General features: G+C 34.1%; 1 protein-coding gene across 1 annotated transcript in view; it reads right to left on the bottom strand.

The window, feature by feature from the left end:
• Window positions 1-2,073: 2,073 nt before the first annotated feature.
• Window positions 2,074-20,681, bottom strand: part of SPACA1 (sperm acrosome associated 1) — a 52,953-nt gene continuing 34,345 nt past the window's right edge. Inside the window, exons 7-8 of the mRNA XM_074190213.1 lie at window positions 7,908-8,028; window positions 2,074-2,306 (exon numbers count right to left, since the gene is read on the bottom strand). Coding sequence (XP_074046314.1) covers window positions 2,150-2,306; window positions 7,908-8,028 — 278 coding nt within the window. The 3' untranslated portion in view covers window positions 2,074-2,149. The remainder of the gene's footprint in view (window positions 2,307-7,907; window positions 8,029-20,681) is intronic.

The raw sequence follows: 20,681 nt of genomic DNA, 5'->3' as shown, positions 1-20,681 counted from the left end.
TGCCAGTGATCTTCAGAATCTTCATAAGAATTTGTTTTTGAATTTTACAATTCCCCCCCATCTCACTTCCCTCCTCCCACCCCTCACAGAAGGCAGTCTGATAGTCTTTACATTGTTTCTATGCAATATACATTGATCAAAATTGAATGTGCTGAGAGAAAAATCATATCCTTAAGGAAAAATAAAATATAAGATATAGCAAATTTACATAATAGATAAGATAACTTTTTAAAAATTAAAGGTGATAGTCTTTGGACTTTGTTTAAACTCCACAATTCTTTTTTTGTATACAGATGGTATTCTCCATCACAGATACCCTAAAATTGTCCCTAATTATTGTACTGATGAAATGAGCAAGTCCATTAAGGTCCATCAACAACATATTGCTGTTAAGTTGTACAATGTACTGGTTCTGCTCATCTTACTCAGCATCAGTTTATGCAAGCCTTTCTAGGCTTCTCTGAATTCCCATCCCGCCTGGTTTCTAATAGAACAATAGTGTTCTGTAATGTACATATACCACAATTTGTTCAGCCATTCCCCAATTCATGGACGTTCACTCAATTTCCATTTCTTTGCCACCACAAACAGAGCTGCTATGAATATTTTTGTATCTAACACAATTTAAATGGAAATGATTTCACTTTCTAGTATGGTGATGGTATACTGCCTAGGTTTCACAGGCATGTAGCAATGAGATCAGTACAACAGCCCTGTAGACCTTCATTTCGATAAACAATGAGCTAGCTCTGACATTGCATGTATCAACCTCATTATTAATGTGTATCTCTGGGAAAGTATAGTGCCAAGGTGAATGAACTTATCCACAGGATTCAAAACTCCATTTGCTGTAATCATTGATCCTACATATGGATGGCATGGTGCTGATTGATGGAGCTCATGTGTTTTCTTGGTGCTAATTGTTAGGGCAAAATTAGTACAAGTAGTATGCATAATCATCTGCAAATAGAAAATCATGCATCAACATTCCTTCCACTTTGGTCTTGGGGAGTCTTTTCAAGTTGAAAAATTAATTGGCAGTGAAACAGGTGACCTTCATTCTCAGTGAAGGCATTTGATAAGATGGTTGAAAATATCATGTTAAAAAGCATGGGAGCAAGGACACAGCCTTATTTAACTCTGTTGTTGACCCAGAAATCACTAGATCATCATCCACTATCCAGAACCCAGGCAAACATGCCATCATGAAATTTACATACAAAACTGATGAACTTCTCAAGGCAATCAAATTTGGACAAAATTTTTCAAAAACACTCACAACTGACCTTGGTCAGATCTAAAAACATTGTATACAGACCTCTGTTCTGCTCCCAGCATTTTTCCTGGAGTTGTTGGACAGCAAATACTATATTGACTGTTCCTTGACCCTTTCTGAAGCCACACTGGCTCTCAGGAAAGTGGACATCTTCCAAGTAAAGGATCAGCCTATTGAGATGGACTCTGACAAGAATCCTGCCAGCAATGACTAAAAGAATACAAAATTACAAGTCATTGACATAAAATTCAGAGAATGAATGCCATATTTGGGATATTGTTTTTTCAAAATAACTATGGGTGTTTTCTGTACCATTGGATCATTTGTGATATTGTTGTATGGGTAGGTTGGTAGTGCAGTATATAGAGAGTTGGTCCTGGGAGTCAAGAAAAATGGAATTTATTATCACCCTTGCATACTTAGCAGCTATTGATCCTGGCCAAGTCACTTAATTTTTGTGTCAGTTTCTTCAATTGTAAAATGAGGATACTAATATAGTACCTACTTTGCAGGCTTGTTGTAAGGATCAAATGAGATAACAAATGTAAAGTGTTTAGAATAGTATCTGGTTAAGTAGTAGGCACTATGTAGGTAGATACTTATTCCTTCCACTTCCCTTCCCCTTTATATTCGATGGCAAATGAATACAGCCCATGTAATGAAATGTCATAATCTGGGCAATGGCATTAATAAGACAGCTTTAGGTTTAAATATTAGTTACCTTCCTACCAAGTTGTACTAAAGAAAGCCAGGCATTACCTTCATGCTACAAGAAACCATTTCCCCAAACATGTAAATGTTTTAGTTTACATTTCATTTATATAATAGTGCATTTTGCATACTATACTGTTTTTTGATTTCTAAAAGCTTATGTCACTCATTCCATTCAGTCACACATTCTTCTTCAGCCCCAGCAGTATCTGTTGGCAACGGCTCAGTAGAAGCTGCATCTTTGAATCTTACTGAGCTCTCTTCAGAATACGGCTCTGAAAGGTTGCCTTTTGTTGCCCAAAATGTTTTTACAGAACCCCTAAAATTTAAAAAATCAAGAATTAAATACAAGACTTAATGCTTTTGAATTTACATGTTGTCCTAATTGCCATGAGCTCTTTCACTCATTATATGTATATATATATATATATATATATATATATATATATATATATAAACCTATAAGGATATTAAACTAAAAGTGGAAACATTATAGATTTTAAAATAGAATGAATTTTAGAGAGCATCTAATCCCACCCCCTCAATTTGAATTTAAAGAAACAGATTGAAGAAATGTTGTGACTGCCTCATTTCACATAGGAAGTAAATGGCAAAAACAGAATTTGAATTAGAACCTCCATCTCCAAATCCATCCCATCTCCATTGTGCTACAATGCTTTGAGAAGAGACAGAGAGAAAGATATTCATAAATATCTAACTAGTCAAATACCACAAAGAATAAGTGGGAGATATGAAAAAGAAAGCTAAAAATCACCATTTGTTGTTCAGTTGTTTCAGTTGTGTCCAACTCTTTGTGACTCCATTTGAGGTGTTCTTGGCAAATACACTAGAGTGGTTTCTCATTTCCTTCTCCTGCTCATTTTTTCAGATAAGGAAACTGAGGCAAATAGAGTTAAATGACTTTCCCAGGGTCTCACTATTAAGTGTCTGAGATCAGATTTAAACTTAGGTCTTCCTGATTCCACACCTGGTACTCAATCCATTGGACTACCCAGGTTCCCAAATATCCCATTATTTCACAAGACACAATATATGAGGGGCGGTAATAATGCTCATAATCTTAAGTGTCTATTCACAAATAAGCATGGTATTGGTAATAGAAAAAGTGAATCAAAAAATCTAAAATGAAGGAGACTATAAGTTGTTATATTCTTCACTCTGAAGACTAAAAATAATTAAAAGGACAGATGTGGTTACATAGGGAACTCATCAATAAACTATTTTAAAGAGACAGAAGATCAGGGGCAGTTAGGTGGCACAGTAGATAGAGCACAAGCAGAGGACCTAAGTTCAAATCCAGCCTCAGATACTTAATAATTGCCTAACTATATAACTTTGGGCAAGTCACTTAATCCCACTGCCTTAAATAAATAAAATTTTAAAAATAAAAAAAAGACTGAAGGTGAGTATATCCTCTTAGTACAACAAAATAAATGAAAATGTAAGTAAATGAATAGATGATCCCACAAAGATGAGTGTTGGAAATATAATACCCAGAACTGGCTGACGTCAATTAACAAAAACAAAGAAGAACTTTATGTGGGAGAAGTGTGGCATAGGAATAGAGTTATAGAGATTAAGTATGCCACAATTCCAGATTAGGAATTACAAATACACATATCGAAGGAACCTTAGAGGTAATCTAATGCAAATTGTCCATTTTATAGATGAAATAACAGGCTCAAGGAAGTTGAATCTCTAACTCTAAATCAGGAAGTTTTGAGTCTGATAGACATTCATAGTGACTAAGAAATTCTTCAATTTCACATCATCAACAAATTCTTAGATATCTTGAACTAGATTGTATTACAAACATCTCTAACTTAATCTGCCCAAAACAGAACCCACTACTTTCCTCCCAAACCATTCTCTCTTCCAAATCTTCATTACTACCAAGGTACCCTTGACAGCTCCCAGTTACTCAGGCTAACAAGCCAGAGCACATCTTTGACTCCTTTTGATTCACACTCACTCCCTGCAAAATCTTCTTCTTACTTTCATCTCTCATGTTCATCTATTTCTCACATAGTTGCCACCCTTGTGCAGGCTCTCTTCATCTCATACCTAGAAAAATAATCTCCTAATTTCATCTGTCTCTGAACTAAACCTTTTTCCACTCAGCTGTAAAATTGCCTCCCCCCCCCCCCCATGACCTCTTATTAGTAAACTCTAGGGACTAACTTTTACCTCCAAGATCAAATATAAAATCATCTCTGACTTTTAAGGTCCTTCATAACCTAGCCTCTTTCTGCTTTCCAATCTTCTTAGACTTTACTGTCCTTTATATATTCTGTTATTCAAAACATTGGCCTCCTTGCTGTTCATTGTACATGATGTTTCATCTCCTGACTATGATTTTTCATTGATCCTCACCATGGCCTGAAATACTCTCCCTCTCACCTCTGCCAATGACTTTGTTCAAGACTCAGCTTGAATCACACCTTCTGTAATAGGCCTTTCCTGATTTCTATCCCCTGTTTTTCCCTTCTCAACTCCAGTACCTTCTAAACATCCCTTCTACTCATACCATAGAGATATACACCACAATGTCTGTATAATATAAATAAAAATATGTGTTTATACACATATATGCTTGTATTTTCTATATAGTTTGTCCTTTTTGGAAAGGGACTATAGTGGCTGGCATATTGTAAGTTTGGGGTAAATACTTGTTGACCAACAGAGTTAATGATTCAGTTCTACATTCATAGATGGAGTCACCTTAATGGGATTTCTTGAAACAAGTGAAGTTGTTGGTTTGGTGTAAAAAGAGAAAAAAGGAAAAGAAATTTGAATTAAGTGTGACACTGAAGAAAGCATATGACCCTGTTTAGGGTGGATTAGAAAATGATATTAAGTGATGAAGAGAAAGAAGACTTGCCCCCATTCACATTTGACTTATTTCTCCCAAGGATAATGATCTATGGTTGATGGGAAATTGAAAGAAAATAGTTAATAAGGAATTAAAACTGATAATAAGTAAGTAAAGATATATTAATAAAGTTCCTAATTCTTCTTGATGAGTTAAGGTTAGAAGATAGAGGTGAAATATATTTATTTCCCAGGATGCAGAGACATCTGAGGGTGTAATGGTTCTGTTCTCACTGGTGATCTTGAAAAACTATGGAAAACAGTAAAAATGGCACAATACTAGGTGATGATAAATGTCTTAATTCCCAAACATGGAAGAAGTAAAAATATTCTATCATTTAGTGAATTTTGTGCCCATTTTAGAAAGGGAAATAGATGATTAAGAGAGCCAGCATGGTTCATTAAAAATAAGCATACCAAGGGAAAACATTTTTTTAAACAGGTTCCTAGGCTAATAGAACAGAGGAATACTACAGATATGGGTTAGATGATAAACAACTAGGTGAGATTAAGAAATGGTTAAATGACTAAATCTTAAGAATAGTGAATAAGGTCATCCTAGAGATAGGTCCTTAATAATAATGGATGACACATATATAGCTCTTTAATATTTGTACAGTACTTTTATGCATTATCTTACTTTAACCCTATAATGACTCTATGAAATAAGTATCAAAGCATTATAATACCCATTTTAGAGTTGACAGAACTGAGGTCCAGAGTGGTTAATAATTTGTCCATGGTCAAACATTTTATAACAATTATAAGCAACAGGATTTAAATTAATGATATCTTGTCCTCAAGCCTACACCACACTGCTTCTCCAGAAATAACAACTCTCTATATCTTTATTGGACTCTAAGAATTCAATGGTATAAGGATCTGAGCTAATGGACATCCTCTGTTAATGCAGATTAATGCCTACTGTTTGTGTCTTACCATCTGAAAGTTACCTGGAACATTGAGAGATTAAGTCATTTCTTCATAATGACACTGATATCATATGTCAGGCAGGTTTTGAACCCAGATTCTTTTGATTCTCTATGTACTCTACTACAGTGCCTCTCTAATCATCATCATCATCATCAATCAGTGACTAATGAGCTCTCCATCATTGAAAGTTATCAATTTGAGACTAACAAGGAGCCCTGTGAGGTTGGTGTCATAAAGAGATTCCTGGATAGATAGTAATTATACTAGGTGAGTTCAAGGTTCTTTCTGATTCTGAGCTTTTATGATTCTAGTCTAACTTTCTATGCAATAGGAAAAAAAACTCTTCCTTCCTCTAACTTCCTGACAATCAATCACCTGATCTTTGCTTGATAACAATTACAGGGACTCCACTACTTCGTTCTGTTTCATAGGCAATGTTGAATAGAGGATAGAGAGTCAAACTTTGAGGAAGACCTGAGCTCAAACCTTGCTTCAGATCATTATGAGCCATGTGATGCCAGGTAAGTAGCAATCTTTAAGAGTCTATTTCCTCATCTGTTAAAAGAAGGTAGATTTATCTTCTAATATCTCCTCTACCTCTAAAATATGTGATTTTATGGCTTAAATTATCAAGAATTTTCTCCTTATATTGAGCCTCCTCAAAACTTCTATCACTGGAAACTAGTTCTGCCATTTTAAGTTTCTACACACACACACACACACACACACACACACACACACACACGAGAGAGAGAGAGAGAGAGAGAGAGAGAGAGAGAGAGAGAGAGAGAGAGAGGAAAAACAGAGAGACAGAGACAGAGAAAATCTAATCTAATCTTTGCTCTCCTTGATAATCCAACTACATAAAACTCTTCTGATTCCCTTTTGTAGAAGTCTCCTCTTTTCCAGAATAAATGTCCTGTCCTCAGGTTCTTTTAATTTTCCTTTAATGGCAACATTTGCTATGTTTCTTCTCAAATATAGTCCCTGTAATTGAAAACAATGTGCCAAATATGTTCTGACCAGTACGGAAGAGAATGGAATTTTCACTTCCTTTGTTTTGGATGCAACAATTCTATTAATGCAGTCTTAGAGATAATATTAACTTCTTAAGATGCTAAAAAGGATCATAGAGATCTCAGGTCTATCACATTAAGCTTAAGGAGTAGCATAGCATAGCAAGAAAGACAGCTTGTTTGACTTGGAGTGAGGAAGACATGAATTCAAATCATGCCTTAGACACTTTCATTGTGAGCTAAGGGATGTCACAGCTACTTAAAGGCTTAGTTTCTTCAACTGTAAAATGGGAAGATCATAGCTCCTAGCTCGCAGGGTGTTTAGGAATTCACCTGAATAATCTACATAAAGCACTTTGTAAACTTTATTTTGATCAGTTATTTCAGTCGTGTCTGACTACTCATTATCCTATTTGGGGTTCTCTTGGTAAAGATAATAATGTAGTTTTTAATTTCCTTCTCTAGCTCATTTTATAGATGAAGAAACAGGCAAATGAATTGAATTGACTTGTCCATAGCTACTAAATGTCTGAGGCTAGAACTGAACTCAGATATTCCTGACTTCAGACTCCATGCTCCCTCCACTTTGCCACATAGCTAACTACACAAACCATATAGTACTATATAAATATAAGCTATTATTATTAAACTACTATCAACTTGCATTACTAAATCTTTTTCACATGCTTTCTAGCCCTATTTACACCAACATATTTGTGTTTGGCTGATTTTCTTTTAAATTCAAATGCAGAATTTTACAATTATTCAAAATAAATCAGCCTACTTCTCTAGCCTAATCTTTGGGAAGCCAATTAATTTATAAGCTTCTTGAGAGCAAAATGACATTCTTTTTTTAATTTATCCTTTTATCTACCCTAGGTCCTCAAATAGCTCTTTGCATATCATAGACACTAATAAAAGTTTGTTGTCTATTGAACATATACTTTCTCCATGTGACTTTGTAGTAATAGGGATATTACAAATATTCTCATTTAAAGAAGTTGATTGACTACAATAACTAGCCTGGATGAAACTGAAAGATGCATGGTTACAGAATGCAAAAATCAGCTGTTACTTACCAGTGAATAATTATAAAGACTAATGCAAAGATCACACCAATACAAACAATAACACCAGTGATCAGGACAAATACCAGGATTATATCAGTGTCTGGTCTGCTTACTCTTCTTGTCTGTGATTCTAAAGAAAGAATATATAGTGATTCAGTTATTGGTATTACTATTATCAGAACAAAAAATTAGATTGAAATGTAAGTAGAAACTAAATTCTTTGAAAAAAGTTATTTTAAAAGGCATAGGGGATCAGTATACAGTAAATTATATATGAACTTACTTTATGTTTGAACTGCAAAAAGAGGTATCAGAAATCAGAACAGAGAGAACAGGATAGAATTACACAGTGAAACATATCCTGTCTTCTTTTATCTTTTCTTTTTTCAAGTCCAGAAAAATCCATTTATAGAAGATATTGAGATAATTTTTTCTCTAACTTATTCTGATAAACCTCTATTTTCCAGCCATTATTTAGGAGTTATGATGTTCTACTTTGTGAATCATATTCAATTAACACCCATTAATCACTTTCTACACATTAGGTATTGTACCATGTGCTAAGAATATCAAGACATAATAATAAAGTCTCATCCCTCAAAGAGTTTACCCTTTATTTCACATTTAGGACCATAAACTCCAGGCAGATTAGAAATTATATTGCATCATCACAAACTATATAGCCTTAATTATCACAAATTATTTTGAAAAACTATTACTAGCCCATGTGGGTATGGATGATCCAAGGTTAAACCCTCTTCTTATTAATGTGAAAAATGTTTCCAATCCCATGGAAAGGAAGACATTTTCTATATCCAGATAACTAGAAGTATATATAGAATGATTTATGTGTATGTAGATAGACCAGGGCAGGGAACATCTAACCCAGGCCATATAATGCTAGAGAAATCATTTCATCTGGCACTTGAAATTCAATAAATCTAGAAGCTTTTTAGGGGTGAATTAAGTGCTTGACCAAATATAGCAGGCTAATTTTAAAATTTTGGCCCTTGACAGAAAAAAGGTTCCCCATTTCTGACATAGATAGATGATGGATGGATGGATACATAAATACATACATAGATGGATAGAAGGATAGATAGATTAAACATTTGTTTTGAATGGCAGCCATTTCAAGGGCAGAAGGAGAGGAGAAAGAAGAAAATAAGAAGAAACTTACATGATAAATTTATTAAATGTTTAAAGGGAATAGAAATATATAGAATGAATATATAGATTTGCAAGTTGCATGTGCAATCATCTCTTTATTATTCTACTATATTACAGAAGCTTGTTTTATTTTATAAAATAAAAACAAACAATTCTATGTGTTATTAACAGAGGTTCAGCAATCATTTTTATATATTGAAGAGATTATAATATAACACCATTGAATTTAATATAGGTTGTCTAAAGCAAGACCTGCAAAAAAGGAGATAAAAAGGAAAAACACAATTTTGTGCTTCCTACATAGTATATTTAAGCAGCATCAATTCTGAGTGTAGATGAATTAGATTTAGAGTAGGGGATGAAGAGAGGGAAGAAGAAAATTACAAAGACAATTTCATAGCCACATCTGATTTTGCTCATTATTAAAATAATATAGTGAAAATAATCTATTGTTGGACCTTAAATATATTAGATAAGCAGGCAAATAGCTACCAAAAAATTGGTTTCCAGAGGAAAAGCTATATTTCTCTAGTATAAAAAGATTATTACTGCTTCAGATACAACTAACATGTTAAAGAAATTATCATGACACAGTGGAACGAGCCCAGGACTAAAAGTCAAACTATTTGAGAATTAGTCCAACTCTGCCACTAAGGAGAAAGTAATTTGACCTCTTCTGGATGTCATTCTTTTCACCATTTTTTTTAAGGTTTTTGCAATGCAAATGGGGTTAAGTGACTTGCCCAAGGCCAAGCAGCTAGGTACTTATTAAGTATCTGAGGCCGAATTTGAACTCAGGTACTCCTGACTCCAGGGCCAGTGCTCTATCCACTAGCTGCCCCCTTTTCACCATTCTTAAAACAAGGAAATAGATAATTACAAAGTTCTCTCCAGCTCTAAAAGTCTACACCTGTTCTTATAGAAAGGAAAAAACAACAATTGGTTATTATCATGAGGTTAGCTTAGGAGGGCATGCAGTTCATTTTTTGAGACTAAATATGCCCTAAACTAAAGATACAAAGTACAGTGAAAAGAGTGCCAGGCCTGGAGTCTGGACACTTCACTAGATGTATGAATCTGGGCAAGAAGAAAATGACAATTCCAGTACCTTTGTCAAGAAAACCCCAAATGGGGGTCAACAAAGCTTGATCAACAATTGAAATTCCTAAACCAACATAAGAAGAAGAAATCCAAAAGACACTTCGAAAACAATATCTGCCCTTTGATTATTTAATTGTATTTCCAATGCTGGACACACAATAGGAATTTGACAGATTCTTGTACATTGATTGATTGACCAGTCATGTATAAGTCACTAATGTTATTTTTATATTTTCTTTTCTGTCACAAACTCATAAATTTCCATTATTTTTATTCATCACTCATTTCAGCATCTAAGATCTTCATGCTTAGGAAATGTTTCCTTATATGCAATATAAACTTTTCATGTTACATGTCTTTATGATATTCCATGAAAAAGTCTTCCAATTTTTTAAAGTCTCTATCATGCTCCTCCTCCCACCTCAGTTCTCTTATTTAGGACAAATATATCCAGTTCCTTCAACTAATTATCACATTAAGGAACTCTTTCCCATCTTGGCTATTCTTCTCTAGAATACTCTCCTCACTGCCCTTAAATGGCAGCACTCAGAACTAAATACAGCATATGGTCTTTTGTGTGTGTGTGATTGCAAGGCAGTGGGGTTAAATGACTTGCCCACGGTCACACAGCTAAGTGTCTGAGGCTGGAATTGAATTCAGGTCCTCCTGATTCCAGGACTGGTGCTCTATCCACTGCACCACCTAACTGCCCCAGCACATGGTCTTTTAATGTAACTCAAGATAACATTAGTTTTTTGGCTACCACATAATGTCACTCACCAATATTGAGCTTATTGACCAATCAAAAGTCTCAGATTTTTCCTTACAAAATCCTTTATAGGGTATCCCAAAAATCTTAATTCAGTTTTAAGTTTTAGTAGATTAAACTGCACTAAGACTTTTGGGAAATTCTGTTTTAAGAGCTACATATGACCTTACAAGTCATTGAGAATGACCCCTTATGTTATAGATAAGGAATCTAAGTAATCTCTAGATTACTCTGAATATCCAGGTTCACATATGAGTATCTGAAAATTATTTTAACTCAGATATTCCTAATTCCAAGTTGAATTCTCCAATAACTATACCAGCTGACTTTAGTGGTATGTGTATACATGTATATTGTACATTCTTTTTTTCTACATATATGAGAGACAAGGAAGAAGTGATTTAAATATTTTTGATGATGGTATTGGATTCACCTTCTGTATCAAGTTAGTGTGTTCTTTCATATTATGCATTTATTTTCAACTAAAATATCTGTTTGATAAATTCATTATTAAAATGGTTACTTTGGTATTGTGTACAACTGTCATTTAAAAAAAATGAGCCAGTTGCCACAGACATGTTTTTGCTGCTCAAACTGGTAAAAGTCTTGTCATAAAAAGAATGAATTTGTCTAGTGTTATGGTTGCCAGAGGATGCACTCCATTGAACTGTATCATCTATCTAGGTTAACTTACTGAAGATACCCAAGGGATTGAGGTCTTCACCATAGATATTCTGAGGATGAGACAAAGACATATAAGTGCAAAAGTAAGACTCAAATGATAAATCAAATGAATTCAGAGTCAACACCAACTAGGGTGGGCTTTATTTTGAATTTTTAGTTCATTGAAAACCAACACAACCCACCATTTGTTGCCCCCATGGAATGTCACTATTTGAAGCAGATTTTCTGTAGTAATAAAAATAACACATTTATTTAGCTCTTTAGTTGTGCCATTGTTTGACCTACATCCAAAGGAGATTGAGGAAATGGGAAAGGATTTTTTATTTACATAATGTTTACAATAGATTTTTTTGTGACAGCAAAAGACTAAAAGTTAGGGGCATACTCATCAGTTGAAGAATGGCTGAATAAGTATGTGAATGTGATAGAGTGCCATTGCACAATAAGAAAATAGATCATTTCAGAGAGACATGGAAAGATTTGTATAAATTTGTATGTGGAGTGTAGCAAGTAGAAGCTGAATAATAATGTGTACTATAATATTAAAATTACTAAAGAGAGCAATTTTAAAGACTTTTGTAAGATGGAGGAGTTGAAAGCAAGCAGTAAAAGTTTGTAGGAAGTAAAGTTAACTGAGTTTCTAAGTTGTCTTTAAAAAAGATTATTAACTTAGGAGGCAGGTTTTACCCTGCTTTCCAACTCTCCAATCAGAGGGGCAGAGTTGAAAGAAATCATGAAGGTGATCAAACATTTCATTTGACAGGGGGAAAATTGATATCAGAGTAAGTTGAAGTGATTTCACCAAAGTTATATAGTTAACAAGTGGCAGAACTATTCCTTGAACCTGTGTCTGGTACATGCTGTATTTGTCTTTCTCTCAAGGTGCCTTGCTGCTTCAACTAGGTTTGTTTATCTGCTCTGCATGTAGTCATTGACTGACATCTGCTAAGTATGATTAGCTGCTTCTTCCCAAGAATTGCTTTTCTAGATGATGGTTTTGAGCGCTGGACTGAAAGTTGGACTAATGATCTGGAAAATGCTGTCATTCCTAGGATTCCTGTACCTATTAATGAAATAGAAACTACTACTACCTCTCAAAGCAGGTCATTCTACTTCTCACTTCTTTATTCCTAGATATTTATCTCATAAATGAGAGGTAGCCAGGTTATACAATGCAAAGGGTAGTAGAACAGAAGTTGGAAAAACCTCAATTCAAATCCTACCTCAGATACTTACTTGTCATGTAACCCTGAACCTGTCACATAATTTCCGTTTTTCTCAGTTTCCTAAACTGTAAAATGGGTATAATAAATAAAACACTAGGTTTTATGACTTAGTAAATGAGGGAATTTGAGGAAAACAAAAAACATTCTTTCATTTGATTTTATCCTATAACTATCAAAGACTGAAATAGTATAATAATAATAATAATAATAATAATAATAATAATAATAATAATAATAATTGTCTTTCAGGGCTATTGGGAGGATCAAATGAGATAAGATTTATAAAAAGTAGCAGACAGAGCAAAGATGGTGGGAAGGAGTCAGAACTTCTTCTCCTGGGCTTCCCTCAAAAACAACATTAATTAAATCTCTAAACCGATTCTGGAGCAATAGAATCCACAAAAGAAGAGAGTGGAGCAAGGTATTCCTTGAGTGGAGGGGGAGCATGATCAGGAGCAGGGAGTGGATCCCAGTACCAGGAGCTGAAACCAATATGGGCAGAATACAGAGGGATCCAGTCGGTCCCACTTCAGCAAACCAGTGGAACAACAGGCCAGCTGGGAGGACTGCAACACATATACCCCATATCCCCTGTTCAACCAGTGAACTGGGTGACAGCCCAAACCAGGCAGCAAGCTGCTAGAATTTTCAACATGTAAGACCCTAGCCCAGTGAGTAGGCTACTAGCATTCTCAATGCAGAAGACCCTACCCAATAAACAGTATACTGATGTTCTCAATGAGGAAGGTCTGTGAGTGGACCTCTCCTCCATTACAATTTTGGACAAAAGAGCCCAAAATGAGTAAGAGAAGACAGAAAAACCATGCCAATAGAAAGTTACCTTGAAAGTAAGAATGGGCAAAACATGATCTCAGAAGAGAATAGCAGAAAAAGTATGACATATGAAGTGCCAGAAAAGAATAAGAATTGGTCTACAGCCCAAAAAGCCTCTTGGAAAAATGCAAAAAGTGTTTTAAAAATCAAGTAGAAAAATTGGGGAAAGAAATGCAAGAGAAATTCAACATCTTGTAAAAGGAAGCACAAAAAAGTGCCTGAAGAAAATAATTCCTTAAAAGTTCAATTGAGCAAATGGCAAAAGATAACAGCTCCTTTAAAAATAGAACTGATCAAATATAAAAAGTTGCAAAAGTTAATTGAAGATGTTCCAAAATATTCATAGCAGCTTTTTTTGTAGTGACAAAGAATTGGAAATGGAAGGCATACTCATCGATTGGGGAATGGCTAAACAAGTTATGGTACATGAATACTATAGAATACTATTGCTCTATAAAAAATCATGAATGGTCGAAGTCTAGAGAAGCATGGAATGACTTACGGGAGCTGACACTGAGTGAAGGGAGTAGAACCAAGAGAAAATGTATACATCAACCATAACATTGTGAGATGAACAACCCTGATGGAAGCAGCTCCTCTCAGCAGTTCAGAGAGGTAGCTCAACTGTATTAGACTGGCTATGGACTATATTATCCCCATCCAGAGGAAGAAAAACAAAACAAAACAAAATAGACACACACACACACACACACACACACACACACACACACACACAAACACTCAGAATCTGATGAACACTTTATAAAAAATATCTCTTATGTATCTCTTTCTCTCAATCCTAATTCCTCATACTGAAAATTACTAATCTGTAAACATGTTTATCAAAATTTGTATGAAACTAACCTATTTTCCACTGGGGGAGGGGAGGGAGGGAGGAAGGAAATTTTGAAACTTAAAAATATACATGTGCATATGGATGAAAATAAACTTTATAAAGGGGCTAATGGCTTGATGGGATTTAAAGAATCAGTAAAGCAAAATTTAAAAAAATGAAACAATAGAAGAAAATGTAAAATACCTCACTGGAAAAACAACTAACCTAAAAAATAGATCCAAGGGAAATAATTTAAATGTTATTGAATCACCTGAAAGCAATGATCAAAAAAAGAGTCTGAAAAATATCTTTCAAGAAATCATCAAGGAAAACTGCCCTGATATCCTATCAAAGGATAAAATAATAATTGAAAGAATCCATCAATCACCTCCTGAAAGGGATTCCCAGAAATATCACATCAAAGAAAAATTCAGCAGGCTGCCAGAAAGAAGCAAATACCAAAGAGCCACAATCAGGATTGAAGTTTGTCCTTATTCATTGAAGAAGACCATGACGTCAGGGAGGTGATTCCATGACAAGCACTTGAATTGGATTTGAGTGAGAGTGTTCTGGGCTAAGTCAACAGCCTCACTTTCTCCTCCAGAACCATCTTATCTGATGGCCATATATGAATCCGAGGATGGCCCTGGATGTGAGGCAATCAGGGTTAAGTGACTTGCCTGAAGTTTTGAAGCTAGGTAAGCATCAAGTGCCCGAGACAAGATTAGAACTCTTGACTTCCTAACTCAAAGGCCAGTGCTCTATCCACTGCCCCACCTAGCTGCCCTCTGCACAGTCAGGGTTACATAGGACTTGCCAGCATCAATATTAAAGGATTGGATATGATATTCTTTGGATTACAACCAAGAATCCTAGCAAGAAACCTAGAAAAACTGAGCAAAATTTCTGCGAAAAAGATATATATTTAGCAAAATAAGTGACACAAATTTTCCTGATGGAAAAAAAAACAGAGCTAAACAGAAAATCTGATCTTCAGATATTTGACTCAAGAGATCGGTAAAAAGGTAAACAGAGGAAAATAAAAAAAATGTTATTCAATAAGATTAAACTGGTTACATCCATAAATGGGAAGATGATACTCATAGTTCTTAAGAACTTTACTTCTATTAGAGGGAGTATAGTTAGACACAAGATAGGGGCATAAGTTGATTTTGATGAGATGATTTTTAAAAAATTAAGATTTTTTTTTAAAAAAGAATTATATAGAGATAGGAGGAAGGGGTAAGTAGAAGGGGTAAATTACATGACATGAAGCACAAAGGACCTATTATAAAAAGGGAAAGAAGGAATGAGGCAAGAATTGCTTGAATCATACTTTGATCAAACTTAACTCAAAAAGGAAATAACATATACATTCAGTTGAGTTTAGAAATTTATCATACCCTCTAGGGAATTAGCGGTGAGGGGAGTAAACATAAGGAAGGACTGATAGATGGGAGGGAAGAAAGGATGAGAAAAGTAAAAGGGGAAAGAGGAAAGACAAGGGAGAATTGATAGAAGGGTAGCAGATTGGGAGAGGCAGTGTTCAGAAGCAAAACACTGATAAGGAGGAAGAGGATGAAAAAAAAAAGAAAAGTACAAATGGAGAGGAAATAGAATGGAGGGTAATAAAACTCTCCCACAAAATGGAAGTGGATAGCAGAGTGGATAAAAAACCAGAATCCTACAATACATTATTTATAAAGAAACACATTTGAGTATTTACATTTACACAAAGAGTAAAAGTGAAAAGCTGGACTAGAATATATTATGCTTCAGATGAAGTGAAAAAAAAAAAAAAGCAGGTGTAGCAATCCTTATCTCAAACAAAGCAAAAGCAAAAACAGATCTCATTAAAAGAGATAAGAAAACTACATCATCCTAAAAGGTACCATAGACAATGATACAATATCAATACTAAATATATATATATATATACATATATACATATATACATATATATATACATACACACACACACACACACACACACACACACACACACACACACACACACACACCAAGTAGTAATAGCATTCAAATTCTTAGAGGACAAGCTAAATGAATTATAGGAAGATACCTATCTCTTTGAATTAGATAAATCTAACCAAAAAGTAAAGAAGAAGGAAGTTAAGGAAGTGAATAACCTTTCAGAAAAGGTAGGTATGCTAGACCTCTGGAGAAAATTAAAAGGGGATAAACAGTAATATGCCTTTATCTCAGTGATATGTGGCACCTACAAATATATTGACCCTGCATTAAGGTATAAAATGCTTACAATCAAATGCAGGAAGGCAGAAATATTAAATGCATTATTTTCAGATCATGATTCAATAAAAAGCATGAGTAATAAAGAATCAGGGAAAGATAGACTAAAAATTAATTAGAAACTAAATAATCTAATTTTAAAGAAAGATCCAACAATAAATCACAAAAGAACTAATAATTTCATCTAAGACAATGATAATGAGATAACATGCCAAAACTTGTGGAAAGGAGGCAAAGCAGTTATTAGAGGAATTAGAGAAGATTTTATATCTCTACATACTTATTTGAAGAATATAGAGAAAGAACAGATCAATGAATTGAACATGCAATTAAACAACCTAGAAAAAGGAAAAATTAAAAATCCCCAATTAAATACCAAATTAGAAATTCTGAAAACCAAAGGAGATTAATAAAATTCAAAGTAAGAAAACTATTGAACTAATAAATAAAACTGAGTTGGTTTTATGAAAAAACAAAAAATAAAATAGATAAGCCTTTGTTAATTTGATTAAAAAAAGAAAACAAAATTACCAGTATCAAATACTCGTACTTACTACCAATGAGGAGGAAATTAAAGTAATAATTCAGAGCTATTTTGCCCAATTGTGTGCCAATAAATCTGATAATCTAAGTGAAATGGATGAATAGTTACAAAAGTACAACATATCACATCTTATACCAGGTTAAGGTGTAAATGGGACTTAGACATTAAAGGAGATATCATCAGTCAAATGTGAGAACAAGAAATAGTTTGCTTGTCATATCTAGGGAAAGAGAAACAATTTATGACCAAAGAAGAGATAGAGAATATGATAAAATGCAAAATGGATTATTTTGATTACAGTAAATTGAAAATTTTTTGCTCAAATAAACTAATGCAACCAAAACTAAAAGGAAGGCCATAAGTTCGGACACAATTTGTACAAGTGATTCTGACAAAGAATTCATTTCTAAAGTTATAAAGAACTTAGTCAAATTTATAAGAACACAAGTCATTCCCCAATTGATAAATGGTCAAAAGATATGAAAAAGCAATTCTCAGATAAAGAAATTAGAATCTATAGTCATATGAAAAGGTGCTCTAAATCATTATTGATTAGAAAATCAAATCAAAACAACTCTGAACTAACCTCACACCTATCAGATTGGCCAGTATGATCAATGTTCGACGGGATGTGGGAAAACTGGGACACTAATGCATTGTTGATGGAGTTATGAACTGATTCTACCTTTCTAGAAAGTAATTTGGAATCTTGACCAAAAGACAATAAATTTATGCTATTCTTTGGTCCATTAATACCACAAAGAGCATGAAGGTGGGTAAAAAAAAGTCACATATGCAAAAATATAGCATTTTTTTGTGGTGGCAAAGAATTGAAAATTGAGGGGATGCCCATCAATTGGGGAATGGCTGAACACATTGTGATATATGAATGTAATGGAGTACTATTGTTCTGTAATAAATCATGAGGGGTGGGACTTCAGAATCGCCTGGAAAGATTTGAATGAGCTGAGTGAAGTAAGCAGAACCAAAAGAACACTATTTATTAATAGCAGCCATTATGTGATGATGAACTATAATGAACTTACTCTTCTCAGCAGTATAATAATCAGAGGCAATTCTAAACAACTTGTAATGTAAAATACCATCCACATCTAGGGAAGGAGCTATGGTGTCTGAATGCAAAATAAAGTTTACTGTCTTCAGTTTTTAAATTTAAATTAAAATTTGTATGTTTTATGTCCTTTTCCTTTTGGTTTTTTCCCTTTCTGTTCTGATTCTTCTTTCACAACATGATTACTATGAAAATATGTTTAATATAGTTATACAAGTATAACCTATATTAGATGACTCACTGACAAGGGGAGGTTGTTGAATTGATTGTTGAAAATTTTTACATTTAATTGGAAAAATAAATATTTTTAAAAGTACTTAGCATAGTGTCTGGCATATTATAGGTACTTAAAAATGTCTCTTTCATTCTCCTACCTTATAAATCAGCTGATTACAATGTTTCTTAGTTGCCATATTACATTAACAATTTGCAAAGTATATAAAAAAATATTTTTTCTTTCCAGATGAACTTATTAGCCATGCCTCTCTTATCTTGTTCCTATACTTGCAATAATGATTTTTCAAACCTATGGATTTTACAGTTCAATAAAGTCATACCAGTCAAGCAGTCATTCAAAAACATATCAAGACATTGAAAGGAAACTTTTAAAATGCAAATAGATGAAAGATCAGTAGAAAACATTTTATGAAAAGGAAAAAGGAAAATTGGCATGTCTTTTGTTCTTGTAAACTCCTTTATAAATTTATGTAATTTAAAGACAAAAGAATGTGGAAATTTGTTTTTACTAAACTATGCAAATTTGTTGTGAGGATTTTTTTTTTTAATTTCAGGGGGTAGAAGGATGATAGGGAAAGATTCCTGCTCATTCAAAAAAAATAATCAAAACAAACCACTAATGGGATGATAGAATAGAATGGAGGAAATTACAGTTAGTAGTAGTAACTAGATAGAATAGTGGGGAAAAATATTGATACAGGTTTCTCTGACAGAGACTTCTCAACACAGAGAACTGAGTCAAATTTATAAAAAATTAAAGTCATTCCTCAATTGATAAATAATCAAAGATATGAAGTTTTTTAGATAAAGTTATCAATCTTATCTATGAATATATATATATATTTAAATTTACATTTTTATTTACACATTACTAAAATACTCTTCTTGTAGGAACTTAATCACCCCCCCCCAACAAAAACAAGAAACTTCATGAAAAATAAAATGAAAGTGAAAGAAAGAGAAAAAAATGTGCTTCAGTCTATGTTCAGTTTATCATCAGCTCTGTCTCTGGGGTGAATCGCATTCTTTATCATAAATCCATTTGAGAAGTAACTTCCACATTTTTCCACAGTTGCTGTTGCTGATTGTAATTCCTTCCATCCATTCCTCCCCACTAACATTTATTATATTTTCTCTCTCCTTTCACTCTGTCCCTCTTCAAAAGTATGCTATGGGGTAGCTAAGTGGAGCAGTGGACAGAGGACGAGCCCTGGAGCCAGGGGGCCTCCACCTCACCTTCTTCCCTTCCACACCATTGCAAAAGCTTTTGCTTGACTTTTTTACATGAAATATCTTAGCCTATACTACCTCTCCTTTCCCTTTCTCCCAGTATATTCCCTTTTCACTCACTGACTCCATTTTTACAATATATTATACCTTCAAATTCAGCTCCCTCCTGTGCCTTGTCTACATATGCTCCTTCTAACTGCTCTAATAAATGAGAAGGTTTATATGAGTATTATCAGTATCTTCTTCCCATGTAGGAATACATGCAGTTCATCATCATTAAATCCTTCATAATTTACTCTTCTTGTCCACCCTCTCTATGCTTCACCTGAGTCCTGTACTTGAAGATCATACTTTCTGTTCAGCTCAGGCTGTTTCAAAAGGAACATTTGAATTTCCCTATTTCATTGAATGTCCATCTTTTCCCAGGTTAGAGGATGTTTTACTGAATAGTTGAGTCTTAGTTGCATTCCAAGCTCTTTTACCCTCCAGAAAATTATATTCTAAGCCCTATAAGCCCTTAATGTGGATGCTGCTAAATCCTGTGCAATCCTGACTATAGCTCCATGATATTTGACTTGCTTCCTTTTGGCTGCTTGTAATATTTTCTCTTTGACTTAGGAGTTCTAGAATTTGGCTATAATATTCCCAAGGGTTATTTTTTGTATCTCTTTCAGAAGGAGATTGGTGTATTCTCTCAATTTCTATTTTATTCTCTGCTTCTGGGATATCAGGGTAACTTTCCTGTAGAAATTCTTTAAAAATGAAATCAAGGCTCTTTTCCTGATCATGACTTTCAGGTAGCCCAATAATGTC

This window comes from Macrotis lagotis, chromosome 5, assembly GCF_037893015.1.
Source record: "Macrotis lagotis isolate mMagLag1 chromosome 5, bilby.v1.9.chrom.fasta, whole genome shotgun sequence".
NCBI lineage: Eukaryota > Metazoa > Chordata > Mammalia > Peramelemorphia > Peramelidae > Macrotis > Macrotis lagotis.
This window is presented reverse-complemented; position numbering and strand designations above follow the sequence as displayed.